General features: G+C 42.4%; 1 protein-coding gene across 2 annotated transcripts in view; it reads right to left on the minus strand.

The window, feature by feature from the left end:
* Positions 1 to 13,264, minus strand: part of LOC120051780 (protein Wnt-7b) — a 55,484-nt gene extending 42,220 nt beyond the window's left edge. The window contains exons 1-2 of one of the 2 annotated variants that reach the window (XM_038998670.1): positions 13,194 to 13,264; positions 4,768 to 4,994 (exon numbers count right to left, since the gene is read on the minus strand). In XM_038998670.1, coding sequence (XP_038854598.1) covers positions 4,768 to 4,994; positions 13,194 to 13,264 — 298 coding nt within the window. Of the gene's footprint in view, positions 1 to 4,767; positions 4,995 to 11,202; positions 11,286 to 13,193 lie in introns of those variants that run through there. The other variant, XM_038998668.1, reaches the window with a different exon arrangement.
* Positions 13,265 to 14,596: the final 1,332 nt, after the last annotated feature.

A 14,596-nucleotide genomic window follows, 5' to 3' on the forward strand; every position in this document is an offset into this window, starting at 1 on the left:
TGCCTGTTAGTCTGACACCTTCTCCTCTCTGATAATTGAACAGATAGTTTTGTTCAAAAGCAACCTGGTCAAAAAACTAAAGGATAGACTACTACTGCATTGCTTTGTCATTGAATCAAAGCCTGTGGGTTGAGTTCTCCAGTCTCTAATAGATTCTATAAAGTGGATTCCCCAGCCCAACCCAGGCTTATAGTGTTGGTATGAAATAATAGCAGCATTCATTTATTCTGCCCTGAGGTTCACCAACCCCTTTGCTGCATCCATTCTCCATTATTGTGCAATGGGCCAGGGGGTAGAGTGATTGAGCCAGGGGCCAGACTGATTGAGCCAGGGGACAGAGTGATTGAGCCAGGGGCCAGACTGATTGAGCCAGGGGACAGAGTGATTGAGCCAGGGGACAGAGTGATTGAGCCAGGGTTCAGAGTGATTGAGCCAGGGGACAGCGTGATTGAGCCAGGGTTCAGAGTGATTGAGCCAGGGGACAGCGTGATTGAGCCAGGGGGAGGACTGACTGAGCCAGGGGCTGGAGTGATTTAACTTTTGCAATATTACATCATTGAGCACAACATGAACCTCTTTGAGATGAAAAGCATGAATCCCTATGGTGACAAACTGGTTGGAATGTTGAATAGAAAGTAACCAGGGCAGTGCAGTTAGATGACGGAGCCTACATCTGCCTTTGATGCTGAGTGTAGCCGTTGATAGGTGTCTGTTTTCATACTATAACTGCTAACATCAAGCGCTCTGCTCTTCTGTTCAGGCTGAGGCTGTTCAAGCTGAAGGTGCTCAGGCTCAGGGGCCTGGTGCTCCCTACAATCTACTATTTCACATAAAATAACAGCAGGGTTCTTTTAACATCAACTACTACCAATTGAAGATGCCATTAATAATCTTAACTGACCAGCAACAGGCCAAAGTAGACAGCAGTGTTCAAACTGACAAGGTGTTGACTTCCCACAGGTTGTGATAACCTACTGCTGGAAACAACCCACCATACATCCCTACTATTCTTACTGTATCAAAAACATGCTGCTGAGTATCACTCTCTTGCCATTTATCCTGGCTTTTTCCATGTCTCTGTCCAGCCCTACTGCGTCAATCTGCTTTGACTATCCATAGCCCCTCCCTGCCTTGATGATGGATCTGACTTCAATTGCGTTATTAACTGTTAATAGAGGGAAATATACCGTTCAATAACACCCACTTCTGTTAGCACAGGATAATTCACTCCATATTTTATCGGCTCAACTTTCAGAGTGGTGCCAATGTCATTGTGCTGTGGCATACTACAACGTGAGTGAGTGAGATTGCTAAATCTTCTGTGTCCATAGGAGGAAACACAAACATATTTTAATACCCAGGATTCAGTGTTTATGGCCTTGTTCTCCAACGTGTCATTTAGAACATAACAGGAGAGCCAACGACTCTTCGCACAATAGAGGAACTGTTGAAGGACATGGCCGTAATGAGTATGTTTCCATCCATCCCTTAAAGTACCATGGAACAGAACTGCCAGTGTCGAGGAGCGCTGCATTCGCCAACAGCACCCTTTTTCTCGAAAGGATCTATATTTACAGTAAAACACAGAAATAAATATGAAATTACTGGCCTTTTCTGAAACAGAATCTTTTCTTGAATCAAGATATTTGGGGTTCTGTAATTCTCAATAACCCAGCTATTAATGTGTGCTTTCTTGGAAGGCGAATGTAATACCACGGAACTCGGCCAAACTGACCGACTCCATCCAAGTGCAAGCAGCGCAGAGAGAAAGCATTAGGCTTGTGGTTCCCTGATCTTTAACTCTTCAGAAAACGATGGCATCTCCCCCGATCCAAAATGAAGACTGGATCACTGAGAAGAGGAAAGGTTTAGTGTTCATAATTTGGGTATTTGAATGAAAAACTTCAGCAGGAGCAGAACAGGGATCTTTTCCTAGGAGTTGATTATGTGGGAGGAGAAGGAAATGGATTGGAATGTTTGTCTACTAAGGAGGTGTATTCCAAGGTGTATTCCAAGACTTCATATTCCACACTGAACAACACTACTGTCATAAATACAACAGAATTAGAGAGCATGGCTACTCTCAATGTTCACTAATTGTAAATATCAAATTAGTATCAAAAACAAGCAGCATTGAAAAACCCAATGGCAGATTGACAATAAGGTGTTTACGGAAACCACTAAATAGGGCCACTTTTAGAAGTGGAAGTTGACATGCAGCAGTGCTGGTTGATGTGGTGTCCCATGATGACCTAGTAAGGGACATAAAAACCCTTAGCTGAATACTGACTGAATGGCCATCCAATGACCTTTCTACCTACAGTACTGGAGCAGGTGACCTCACAGGTAATTCGTCCATGGAGGCCCTGGTAGCAGCCAATCACTAACCAGTGTGAGTCATACTGTACAGTACCAGTACCCATGGTCTGGCTCTAGTTCTGAGAGAGTGTAGTGAAACATCCCTGGTTTCACTGCCACAGATTATCATAGAGGACAGTATGGCAGTACTGTAGAGAACAAGGACTCTCTCTCTCTCGCTCTCTCTCTCTCTTTCTCTCTCTCTCTCTCTCTCTCTCTCTCTCTCTCTCTCTCTCTCTCTCTCTCTCTCTCTCTCTCTCTCTCTCTCTCTCTCTCTCTCTCTCTCAGGGTATAGGATAGAGGGAAACATCCCTCTAAAGTTAAAGTACATGCCTGACTGAGTTAAGGCTTTGACCATAGATGTGGCCGGGTTCATGAGTCAAATAATTAGAAGAAATCATACAAATTGTCTAAAAACATAAGCAGCATAGTTTTTCAGGGACTAAAGAAAAGAAGATCCAGTAATCAGAGACATGCAGTAGCCTGCTCATGTTCTCAGTGATAAGCAAGGCATACCCTGCGGTGCTGTTCACTTCAAGTCACTCTGAAGCTTGGCAAGAAAGAAAAGATGAAAAAGAAGTGCAAAAGAGATGCTGAAAACAGAAGAAAATGAGACGAGATCCATTACTAAAGCGCCAGAATTACAACAAAGAAAAATGCTTTTAGAGGGGTTGGAGCTAAGTCAGCCACTCTTAAATAGCAGTGATTGTTAACAGAGCTATTGGATTAAATGCATAGTCAAACCGCACTTTAACAGCAACAAAACATTTCTAAATGAAAGGAAATGTATAAAAGTCCTTGTAAAAAAAAGCCATGCAGAAGAGCTCTGCAGAATGCCGTTTCCAACGAAAACACCGTAAATGTAAATGTAAATGTTTGTCTGTTTGTAGCTTGTTCTGACTGTATGTACACACACACACACACACACACACACACACACACACACACACACACACACACACACACACACACACACACACACACACACACACACACACACACACACACACACACACACACACACACACACACGCATACACACGAACCAAGCAATGGACACAACCAGTTTCCTAAGATGAACAACAGATGTGGCCATCTACAGTATTTTGGTTCAACAACGTTCTCTACAATAATACCATTGGTTGTCTCCTCATTTGCTATATCATTTTTCCACCATACTTTTTCCCCATTAGACTTTAGTGCTTCTGGTAACCTTTCCATAACTTTGGTACAGCCAGCAATGTACGGCATACTTTTAACCAGAAGTTCAATGCAAATCTGCAAGCCATGCTGCAGAAAAGTAACAGTGTGAATTGAGATGAGGATACACCGTACTGGAATATGTTGGAATGGTAACATAATGAAGATGTCTTGAGTTTGAGTTGAGTGCACTAAGCAACCATTGACAATATGTATGGTTATACAATAGAGTTGTGCTCAGTTGGTTAAAGTTTGACTCTGATGTGCACAGCTTGGGTTTGGCTTGTGAAGAGCCATTTTTCACGAGGCTATGGGGGTCGGGGCTTGGTAGTGTATTGAGTTCCACTCTAAGGCTACCATTTAGAGAAGGCTACCATTCAAAATGTAACATGTTTTCCATCACAGCTTCAATGACCGATGACTACCATTGCAATCAGGGTGGGAAATGTACTCTTTGGTCCACCAGTCACTGGTGGATGCCCTAATTTTACCAGCCACTCAATTTGTTTACCAGATAAATAACAGAAAACACTGTACCCCATCCCGCTTTCACCACTGTAGCATTTTCAGAGATGACACACACACACACACATGTTGTTGTTGCTTTTTTACATGTGGGCTTTGGAGACATTTTGTTTTACTACTCCCAAATGCTCTGTGTGACCACCCTCCAATGTGGCTGGTAAGAATAGACATTCTACCAGTAAGAATAGACATTCTACCAGCCAATGCCAAAATCTACAAACATTTGGCTGGTGGCTGGTGTTAATTTCCCACCCTGATTAAAATCCAGTCCTCCCTGCAAATAAGATTTGAAGTAACTCTTAAAATGTCAGCCTCATGCCTCCCCACAAATGTAGCAAACTTATTTTTGTTTTATTATAACTGGTATTGTTTTTATCTCAATTGGTCCCCACACCCCCCAATGGTCATGCTGCTCCCCCTATTGTCATCCCACCCCACCCCCCCCCCCCCCCCCCCCCCCCCAACAGTCTTTCTCTGCCTCCACTCCAATAGACATCTATTTATTCATCATTCATCATTTTCACTGTACCCTGCAATCACACCTGCAACCCTGTACATGTGACAATTAAACACTCCAAATCTGACATACATGTCTTTCTGAGTTGAGGACAGCAGACAATGATCTTCCCCTCCAAAGCCAAATCCCCCCCAGCCTTGAGACAGAGCCAAGGTGCCCAGACTGACCTACTCGCAGCTCCTGTCCGAAGACAGTCCTCTCCCCCAGGGCGGAGCAATTCCAGCGGCCATAGCGGAACTGGTACTGACACTCATTGATGCCCAGCTGGGCGCCCTCCCCCACCACGATGATGGCATCCGGGCGGCTCTGGCAGATGGCCCTCTGGCGAGGGGCCAGCCCAGGGATCTTGTTGCAGATGATGTTGGCACCCAATGCCACCACGGAAGACAGGGCCCTATGGATCGGGAGGTAAAGACACATGCACATACATACATACACACACACACACACACACACACACACACACACACACACACACACACACACACACACACACACACACACACACACACACACACACACACACACACACACACACACACACACACACATAGTCAGTCAGTGCTACTGCAGGATATATCACATAGACTTTAGGCCTCTCCAGACCAGGAATAAATTAAACCAAAGCCTTGATGAGCATTCCTTAATTACTCAGTGCTGTTTTGCAAAAATATTACAATTTAATAGATTAGAGGTGAGATAGCAAAGAGAGCATCTGAAACCAATATCTGATGCTGCAGAGGATTGTAAAACAGATCCAAGGCAGAAAATGACATTGTGTTTATTTGCTTACTGACAATGCCTCTCCGCATTGGTTTGGCTCGTGATCGTAGAGAAATGAGTTGGGAGTTTTGCGTTAATTGTTAGGTAACATGGCTAGAATTGTTTCCAGGGATGAGGGAGCTGGGCAAGCCTTGCACCGGCACAACCGTGCCTTCAATTTGTAACTGGGCTTCTCAACCAAGAAGTCACACACAACTATGTTATCCCGACGAATTTGAGATTGATCTGTTTAAAGCATGCATGCAGTGTACTGCACCGCCTATTAATCTCTTTCCTGTGCGAGATTTCTTTCCTTTATCCACATTTTGAGAGCTATGCTACAGTATGCCTGGCTAATAGCAAGGTTTCCGACACCAGCCTCTCTGCAAGCCCAATAAGGTGCAAGTCCTCGAGGGTTAACCCTAGATCAAGCAGCCACCCCTCATAGCCTGGTTCCTCTCTAGGTTTCTTCATAGGTTTTGGCCTTTCTAGGGAGTTTTTCCAAGCCACCGTGCTTCTACACCTGCATTGCTTGCTGTTTGGGGTTTTAGGCTGGGTTTCTGTACAGCACTTTGAGATATCAGCTGATGTAAGAAGGGCTATATAAATAAATTTGATTTGATTTAACCCATGACATGACACCTTGGAGCTTCTGCTCCAAAGAGGCTGTTTTGTAGCTCCTCTGATCACCGCCTTGGGACTTAATATCATCCCGGTTCCTGACACATGTTGGATGGGTTTGGAACAGTCATGTACCAGAAAACAGACGGCTAAACAAATGGGGTTATTTCTCTATCAGAGTGTTTATAGCCATCCAAACCCTGCAGATACATGCCTTTCAAACATGTCAGTAGGAGCCGTAAAAGAGCATGAAGACGAATGCCAGCTTTGATGTCTGACGTAGGCCTTCAAGGGCTTTACCACAAGCAGGGCAGGCTGATGCAGGCAAGTTGTGTGTCAGCGAAAAACGACAGTAGGGGTAGAGAGAGATAGAGCGAGAGAGAGAGAGAGAGAGAGAGAGCGCGAGAGAGCGCGCGCGAGAGAGAGGGATAGGGATACAGGGGAGAGAGAGGAGAGAGAGAAGAGAGGAGGAGAAGATAGAAAGGGGAGAGAGAGGAGAGAGGGAGATAAGAGAGAAAGGGGAGAGAGAGTAGAGAGGGAGAGAAGAGAGAAAGGGGGAGAGAGGGAGAGAAGAGAGAAAAGGGGAGAGGAGAGGAGAGAGGGGGAGAAGAGAGAAAGGGGAGAGAGGGAGAGAAGAGAGAAAGGGGAGAGAGAGGAGAGAGGGGGAGAAGAGAGAAAGGGGAGAGAGAGGAGAGAGGAGGAGAAGAGAGAAAGGGGGGAGAGGAGAGAGGGGGAGAAGAGAGAAAGGGGAGAGAGGGAGAGAAGAGAGAGAGGAGAGAGGAGAGAGGGGGAGAAGAGAGAAAGGGGAGAGAGAGGAGAGAGGAGGAGAAGAGAGAAAGAGGGAGAGAGGAGAGAGGGAGAGAAGAGAGAAAGGGAGAGAGGGGGGGAGAAGAAAGAAAGGGGAGAGAGAGGAGAGAGGGAGAGAAGAGAGAAAGGGGGAAGAGAGGAGAGAGTGGGAGAAGGGAGTGTGACAAAGAAAAGAGGGAGAGTAGAGAGAGCGGGGTCAACTGCATTTTGTGGATTCCCCTTCAAAACGATTATGGAACAAAACCATACTGCCCCTCTGACTCGAACAACCCAAAGAGTGAATGAATATTGATTGTAAATTGGTTATGACCAACCATGTTCCTCTTGATTATTTGGCTCTCTCCAAATAAAAAATAAACCTTGAATGTAAAACCACATGACATGTTGAAATTAAACCATAATGGCAACCAGTCATCTCTGGCAACAAGAAATACTTGTCTAATTCAGGCTCTTTGGTACTTCATCTGCACTAGAGTAGGATGTACTATGGATGTGTTGTGGGTAAGCTTCAGTTGCAAAAGTTGTTTAAAATTCTTAAAGATTCAAACATTTAAGCCCAGTGAACTCAAATGAACTGCAAAGGATTTCCTTAGTTCAAAAGAGATGATTCAGACATCCCTGCTTGCTTCAAAACTGCTGTGCATCCTAAGCAACATATACCTCTCTGTTTTTCATATCCAAAACCATATGATAAATGAAGCTCACCCATGCTTTGATCTTTACAAAGATAACATAACCACCGTGCAGGCGTTAAGAAATCAGGTGCTTAATCAAAGTCTGGCAAATGCCATTAGAAATCTCTCAAATGTCATTAAAAATCTCAGCTTCATATCCATCCAAAACTGAAATTGAGATATAAAGTAAATAATTTGTGAAGCACAGAGCACTAAAATAACTCTGCATACCTTTCAAACCTGTTGTTCCTTGATGTCTACTAAACAAAACCATTCAAATGCTCCACCAACCTTCTCTACTGTAAAACAACCCCCATGGAGTTTGTGGTTTAAATGTATGTTTAAATGTATGTATGCATATACTGCATTATGCTAATGTTTATGAGGTCAGGTGCACTGTAACTGAAGCTCTAGCAAGGTAAACAGATGCTCTGGATTACACCACGTGACACAGCCAGGAGAACAAAAGAGTTTGGCAAACAAGGATCCCAAATATCCTATAACAACAATAATAACAGTAATACCTGTGTGTCGCGTCTCGGTCAGCAACGAGTCACTGTGCACCTCACTGACTATTAAAGTGATTATGAGGAGCTTAATGATGTTGCTATTATTCTCCTGGGTAATAGTATCCTTGCCATTTCCAGCTGCCAATTCCCAGTATCACTGTCTAACATGGGCTTGCAAAAGCAGTAGACAATGCAAAACAGAGCGTTCCTCAGCTAAGCTGTTAAATCCCTGCATCATCAAAGTGCACAAATGCGATTCTGTTTGCTTAGTGACAACTCTGTGTGCACAGTAGCAGTTTACAACAGAAAGCACTGCAGTAGACACAGCTAGGAGCCCCATTGCCTGCTCAAATTAGATATTGTGAATATGTGTTAACCAAAAAATGTGTTGACCAAAAATGTGTTATCCGGTCTTCATGTTGTTAGTGTAAGTACTTTTGGTAAATGTTTTGAAGGAAAAAATAAGATCTACAATAGATACTAAATAAAAATACTGTGTAAACGCAACATGTAAAGTGTTGGTCCCATGTTTAATGAGCTGAAAAAAAAGATCTCCGAAATGTTCCAAAAGCACAAAATTTGGGGCACAAATTTGTTTACATCCCTGTCAGTGAGCATTTCTCCTTTGCCAAGGTAATCTATCCACCTGCCAGGTGTGGTATATCAAGAAGATGATTAAACAGCATGATAATTACACAGGTGCTCCTTGTGCTGCATGGGGACAATAAAAGGCCACTCTAAAATTGGCATGCTGACTGCAGGAATGTCCACCAGAGCTGTTGCCAGAGAATTTAAAGTTAATTTCTCTACCATAAGCGCCTCCAACGTCATTTTACATCATTATTTCAGCACATCCAACCGGTCTCACAACCGCAGACCACGTGTAATCACGCCATCCCTGGACCTCTACATCCTGCTCCTTCACCTGCGGGATCGTCTGAGACCAGCCACCCGTACAGCTGATGAAACTGAGGAGTATTTATGTCTGTAATAAAGCCCTTGTGTGGCAAAAAAATATTTCTGATTGGCTGGGCCTGGCTCCCTAGTGGGTGGGCTTATGCCCTGTCATGTGAAATCCATAGATTAGGGCATAATGAATTTATTTAAATTGACTGATTTCTTTATATGAACTGTAACTCAGTAAAATTGTTGAAATTGTTGCATGTTGCGTTTATATTTTTGTTCATTATAGAAACAATTCTGCTACCAGAAATGTACAGTAGGCTATGTAGGGATGTTAACAATAGCAAATCCAGGGATTCCCACAGTGTATTATTGTGCAAGCAAAATACCCTTCCCACAAACCTTCCATTATAAAGTGGTGGGTTGGATGGGGCTACACACACACACCTATTTCATCAGAGAGAATGCCTTTGATATGACACAGCATTAAGCTCACAGGTATGTCTCACTGAGAAATAAGATGTCAGACACAAAGTGCTCCAGTGGTAAATTGCTGGAATATCAATTGTGAAACGAAATAAAACTGTAAGATTTGTTTTGTGGAAATTAAGGATATCAATTAATAATATTTACCTTAAGTAAAAACAAATAGTTCTCTAATGAAAAGCTTTGAAAACTTGTGTAATATATGTAGGCCTATTTGAAGGCAAGATAAATAAGTAGAACAGCTATGGAGCTCGTCTTCATGTCTTATTCCACGTTGATGTTATTAGGGTTTAATATGGTAAAAACGTATTTCTAAAGTTCCCCGTTTTAAAAACCGTATACTGATCCTTTTTAGTGACGTGGTGCAATAAAGGCAACTTTAAATGTGTGATTGACCTTAATTTAATATTATTTAATTGAATGATAGCGTACTCTGACTAATCCCTCTGTGTGTGGATGAGTCATTTGCCACCCATGCAGTTTACCAAATGTCAATGTGAGTTTAACACATATAAACATTAGTTACACATGTAATGAGAGCGAAAGGAGCACCTTGGAGGATGGGGATCACAATCCTCTCTTTTCTTTTTCTACTTTAAAAACATCCTCATCCCTAAAACCTATTTCATTTTCTGTACTGTAAGCATGTTTGAATTATAAATTCAAACAATGGTATGTAGTTTATAATGTGCAAATCCATACTAAACATAGGCATAGCCACTTTTAACTGCAACCATAAACCACATATATTTTTACATCAAGTTCGGGGTCTCCAGCAACATGAAGTTTAGGGTCTCCGGGATGGATTCAAAGTATGGTTCGGTAATTATTTTTAAACCGAAAACAAAACGTTATCTTGCGAGAGCAACTGATTCAATGACGCAAGTATTATGACTAGTGTCAGTCACGTGCATACATGTCAGAGACCGATGTTTTAGAGCCACTTTTCCAGATGTGGCTTTAAATTATACCTTGGTAGATCTGCATAAAACCATGGGTGATGTAATGCATAAATCCGAATCCATATCCACAACTGTGACAGGTAATAATCCAATGCATGCGTAAAAGCTATTCATACCTTCAGGGTTTGGTAACATAGGGGGAAAAATTAAATAATGTTCTCTCTCCATTTAAATGTCTTGAACATCTCTGCCACTCTGTGGCCAAATGAAACCGTGTCCAACCGTCATACAATGTTGTAAGGAGGATTTGGGTCTTTAAGAATAATAAATAGACCTAACAAAAAAGTATTTACATTACCTCATCAGAAGCAAGTCCTGTGTTACAACCTGCCCATAAAATAGGACTTCGGTTAATTGACATCGACGTATAACTCGATCCGTTATTTACCACGTGGACCGGAGGGATTCCCCAGCTACCTGAAGCATACATGTATGCTTTGATAACGAATAGATTTTGAGTATCATTTTGTCGTTTTAAACGGTAAAGTCTTTAGAACACAATCGAATGTCTGGAAATACCCAATATTCAATCAAATTCGGTGCGTAAAATGCACACCCAAGCAGAAAAGCGCTGACATCGAAATAATGTTGAATCTTCATTTTGATATACCCTAGTTGTCTTAAATTACTTGTTCTATATTCAACAATGTTTTATGTTCTATATTCAAACCGTTTTTATTAGGGACGTACACTGTGGAAGCAAACAACCATACCTTAACCAACAACCTGCGCCAATCTTTCAGAGAGAGAGATTTAAAAACAGAATTATCCATCAAGTACATCGAAAATGAAATTCATATAGGCCTACTCAGTATGTCTTTGAACACAAAAGCACACAAGTGAGCTAACTAAGGGGCCCGTTGATTGGGTCAACTTACAGGTAGCTCCCACTCGTAAGGATGAGGAAGATCTGTGGATAGTAGACTGATAGCAGTACACTGCGCGACGAGAATATGATCATGATGACATTGAACAAATGGCCGCTTTCTGATGGAGTGAAAAGAAATACTGTGATAAACTCCTTTTTAATTCCTTGATGTCGCTCGTTTTAGTTCCCCTTTGCTCCAAAATCAAAGAGCTGACTCCCCGTTTGCTGCGATGCGTTTGCGGTGCTCGCTTGAGTGGCGGTGCTATGCAGCTCCTAGCTCCCAGTCCCAGGGCCGTGAGTGTGCAGCGGGCGCGGAGATTGGCTCTGTCATCTCTCAGCGGTAGAGGCTGTTACAGAGTGTGGTTTCCGAGCCGGAATGATGATGGTTTTAGGGATTTTGGATGGCAGAAAAGTGCCTTTCTTCACTCTCATGAGAGTCGTGGCTGCCATTGGGCAGAGAGAGACACTGCTATCCGCCCACTTCTGCGCCACAACAGGACCATAGGGTGATAGTGATCCGCTGCTACCCTGGACAAGCTGTATTTCATTCATCAAAAAAAACTCCAAAGTAAACAAACACTGGCGCACTCACGGACGGTTTCATCTTTAGGCCTACTGATTCACACACACATCATCAGGTTGAAAAAAAAAACGTCCGTGCGTAATGGCCTAAAGCAAATATATTAAATTGTATTGCAAACATTTTATCCAATGCTTGTTCAAAAAGTTAATGCGACCATATCGTTATTTAATTAATAGGCATACATTGTGAATAGCCTAATAACTAACTGTATATAAATTATCAATTGATATGATGTGTTATTAATGGCTTCAGTCTATCTATAAAAGAAAACTGCAGGTTAAGGTTTTAACACCAACAAGCTCTCACAGTCTCACTGCAGAATTAGACGTTTTAATACTCAGGATCCGCAAGGTGCACTTTTGCGTTGAACCCGGTGAATGAAAGGCTCTGTCTGCACAATCGCTTCAGCCCAACGTGATTTCACTCGTCACCTGCAGACTCCACGTATTGTGTGTGAAGAGGTCATCGTGAAAGATTTCCCCAGGCTGAAGCAGGGGGTAGTGGGCGCGGGAATGAACTAACTGGTTTGGCTTGATGAAACCATGAGATATCTGGTGACGCTTCACTTGGAGTGGTTTTTTCCTATTTGAACTGTTTCGATGTGAATACCTGTGGAGGTTATCCGTTAGGCCTATTTCACTCAAGGATCACAGCAATGGAACGAGCTGGGGAATGACACCTGTTGTTTTGATAACTATGACATGGCTATGGATTCTTGTATGAGGAGCAACACTAGTCTGAAAGGCTTACCTCTGTTGAAATAGATGTGTTTTATTACTATTTTTTATGAACTGGTTGCATATAATTTTTCTCTATGAGGTATGGCATCTCTTCTTGTTTTTGCAAACACAGAACATGTATAAATCATCTCTCTTTATGCATCAAGGTGAGCTATTGCAAAACAGGTAAAAACTCAGTCTAGGCTGTGGAATGTGGAAATACAACTCAACCAGGCTGCCGCTATTAATGAAGGTATGCAGCAGTGAGCCGGAGCGGTGGAGACAGACAGCGGGTCAAATGATCTCGCTATAGAGCGACAGACCAACCAGACTCTGAGCAGATGAACAAAAACTAAAATTGAATATGGATTAATCTTCTTTGGGGGTTTTTGCAAACCGCTAAATAATTGGACAGCTTTTACGCACGCGTCCAGCAGTTGTCCTTGATGGCTATGGGTGTCAGGTTCATTTGAACACTCACATGGACGGAACACACTGAGGTGTTTTACTTAGTTTGTTATATATCATTTAGGTCAAAAGGGCAGGTGCGTCGAATTACTGCCCGAATTACACTGCATTTGTATACATTCAGAAGCCGTATGTGGTACAGGCGTGCTGTAGGCTATATTTAAAATAATAATACACACAACAAAGCAACATAAACATATTGACAGTTGCAATAAGTACATTTACACTTACCCAAGCCTTAAGTAGATGATGCCAAAACACAAGAAGACGTAAAAACTCCACCTTCGGAGGGGTCTGTGCATGATCATAACCGCTTCTGGGACTGGCCATTCACTAGAATGAAATGGTCACGCTTACGTTCACATTGGCAACACTACAATACCTAACCTTTCCAGATGCAGATAGGCCTGTAACTTCTGTTTTCCAAAATGTAAAATCTAAACACCTTTGAAATATTTAGCCGTCTGAAATCCATTGTCAACGCGTCACAGGTGAGAGTCGCAGAGTGATGTTGATCCAAAACGTGCGTGTTAAAAAACGAAACACTTATGAGAGTGAGAGAGAGGGTTCGAGGAGAAAGATGAGTTCTCGAGTGAAGCGTTCTTATATTTCGTCCTTTGTATCAAAGTAGGGCAAGTTATGTATTCTCACTTGTTCTTGCTAGCGCCAGGTACATTTACACCCGGTGCAATGTCCTCTTTTTCAATAGAATCTCGTCTGTATTGAAGCCGTGACACTTCGGTTGCAGTTCCTCTCCCTTGACGACATCTTAAATTCTTTCCATGTAGCTGCAGGTACTCTAATGCAGGTAACAAAAGTCCTATCCACGCCTCCTCCTTTGAACTGGTATGGATATGCAGGGGATGGGACGGGCTTCGGAGTTGAGCTGAACACGTGCAGTTGTTGTACAGTAACATACAGATAACCGAACCGAAACGTCCTTATATACTGTAGGCTAGTTGAGGTTGCAACCTTGGGTATTGCCCACCAGGAGATAGACTTTCCTCATCAAGTAGCCAATCAATGGTAGCGATTAGTCCACCAGTTTACATTGTGACTAGTGAGTAGAATAGTATTCTGCATTTAATTCGTATAGCAACAAAAAAACTTTTATGGCACATTTTGTGAATTATAGACAATATGTAAAGCTCATTAGGGAAATGTATTTCTTATTTCTCGATAGATCAAATCATAGGGCTCGTTTTCAATAAATACGCGACAGATTTTCCTACTATGATGAATGCGTTTTAGAACAATACGTAAAAATGCCTCCTTGAGTGTATGTCCCCTGGGGTCCCTTCCTGCTGTATAATACTCCCCCTGGTGGCTAAAGGAGACAACTGCTGTCTTACTGCCAGAAGTCTTCTGTGTTACTGTACAGTCCTATATGATGTGAGTGGGTGTGCCTCTGAATGTGTTTCTGACTGGGTCAAGCTAGGTCTTCTAGTTATATCACTACTCTTTTCACATCAAGATGCCATCACACTTGACATTACAGACAGTTTGGTGGCTCATTTCATGCATGTATATTTTAATATGATGTGCGCCTGTGTAATCATTAGAAAGTGTAAATCACCATCAATATGCAATATGCAAATGTGTTTAAATTGAGTTCTGTTAATTTCTGTATTTTT

This window comes from Salvelinus namaycush, chromosome 8 (genome assembly GCF_016432855.1).
Source record: "Salvelinus namaycush isolate Seneca chromosome 8, SaNama_1.0, whole genome shotgun sequence".
Taxonomy (NCBI): Eukaryota; Metazoa; Chordata; class Actinopteri; order Salmoniformes; family Salmonidae; genus Salvelinus; species Salvelinus namaycush.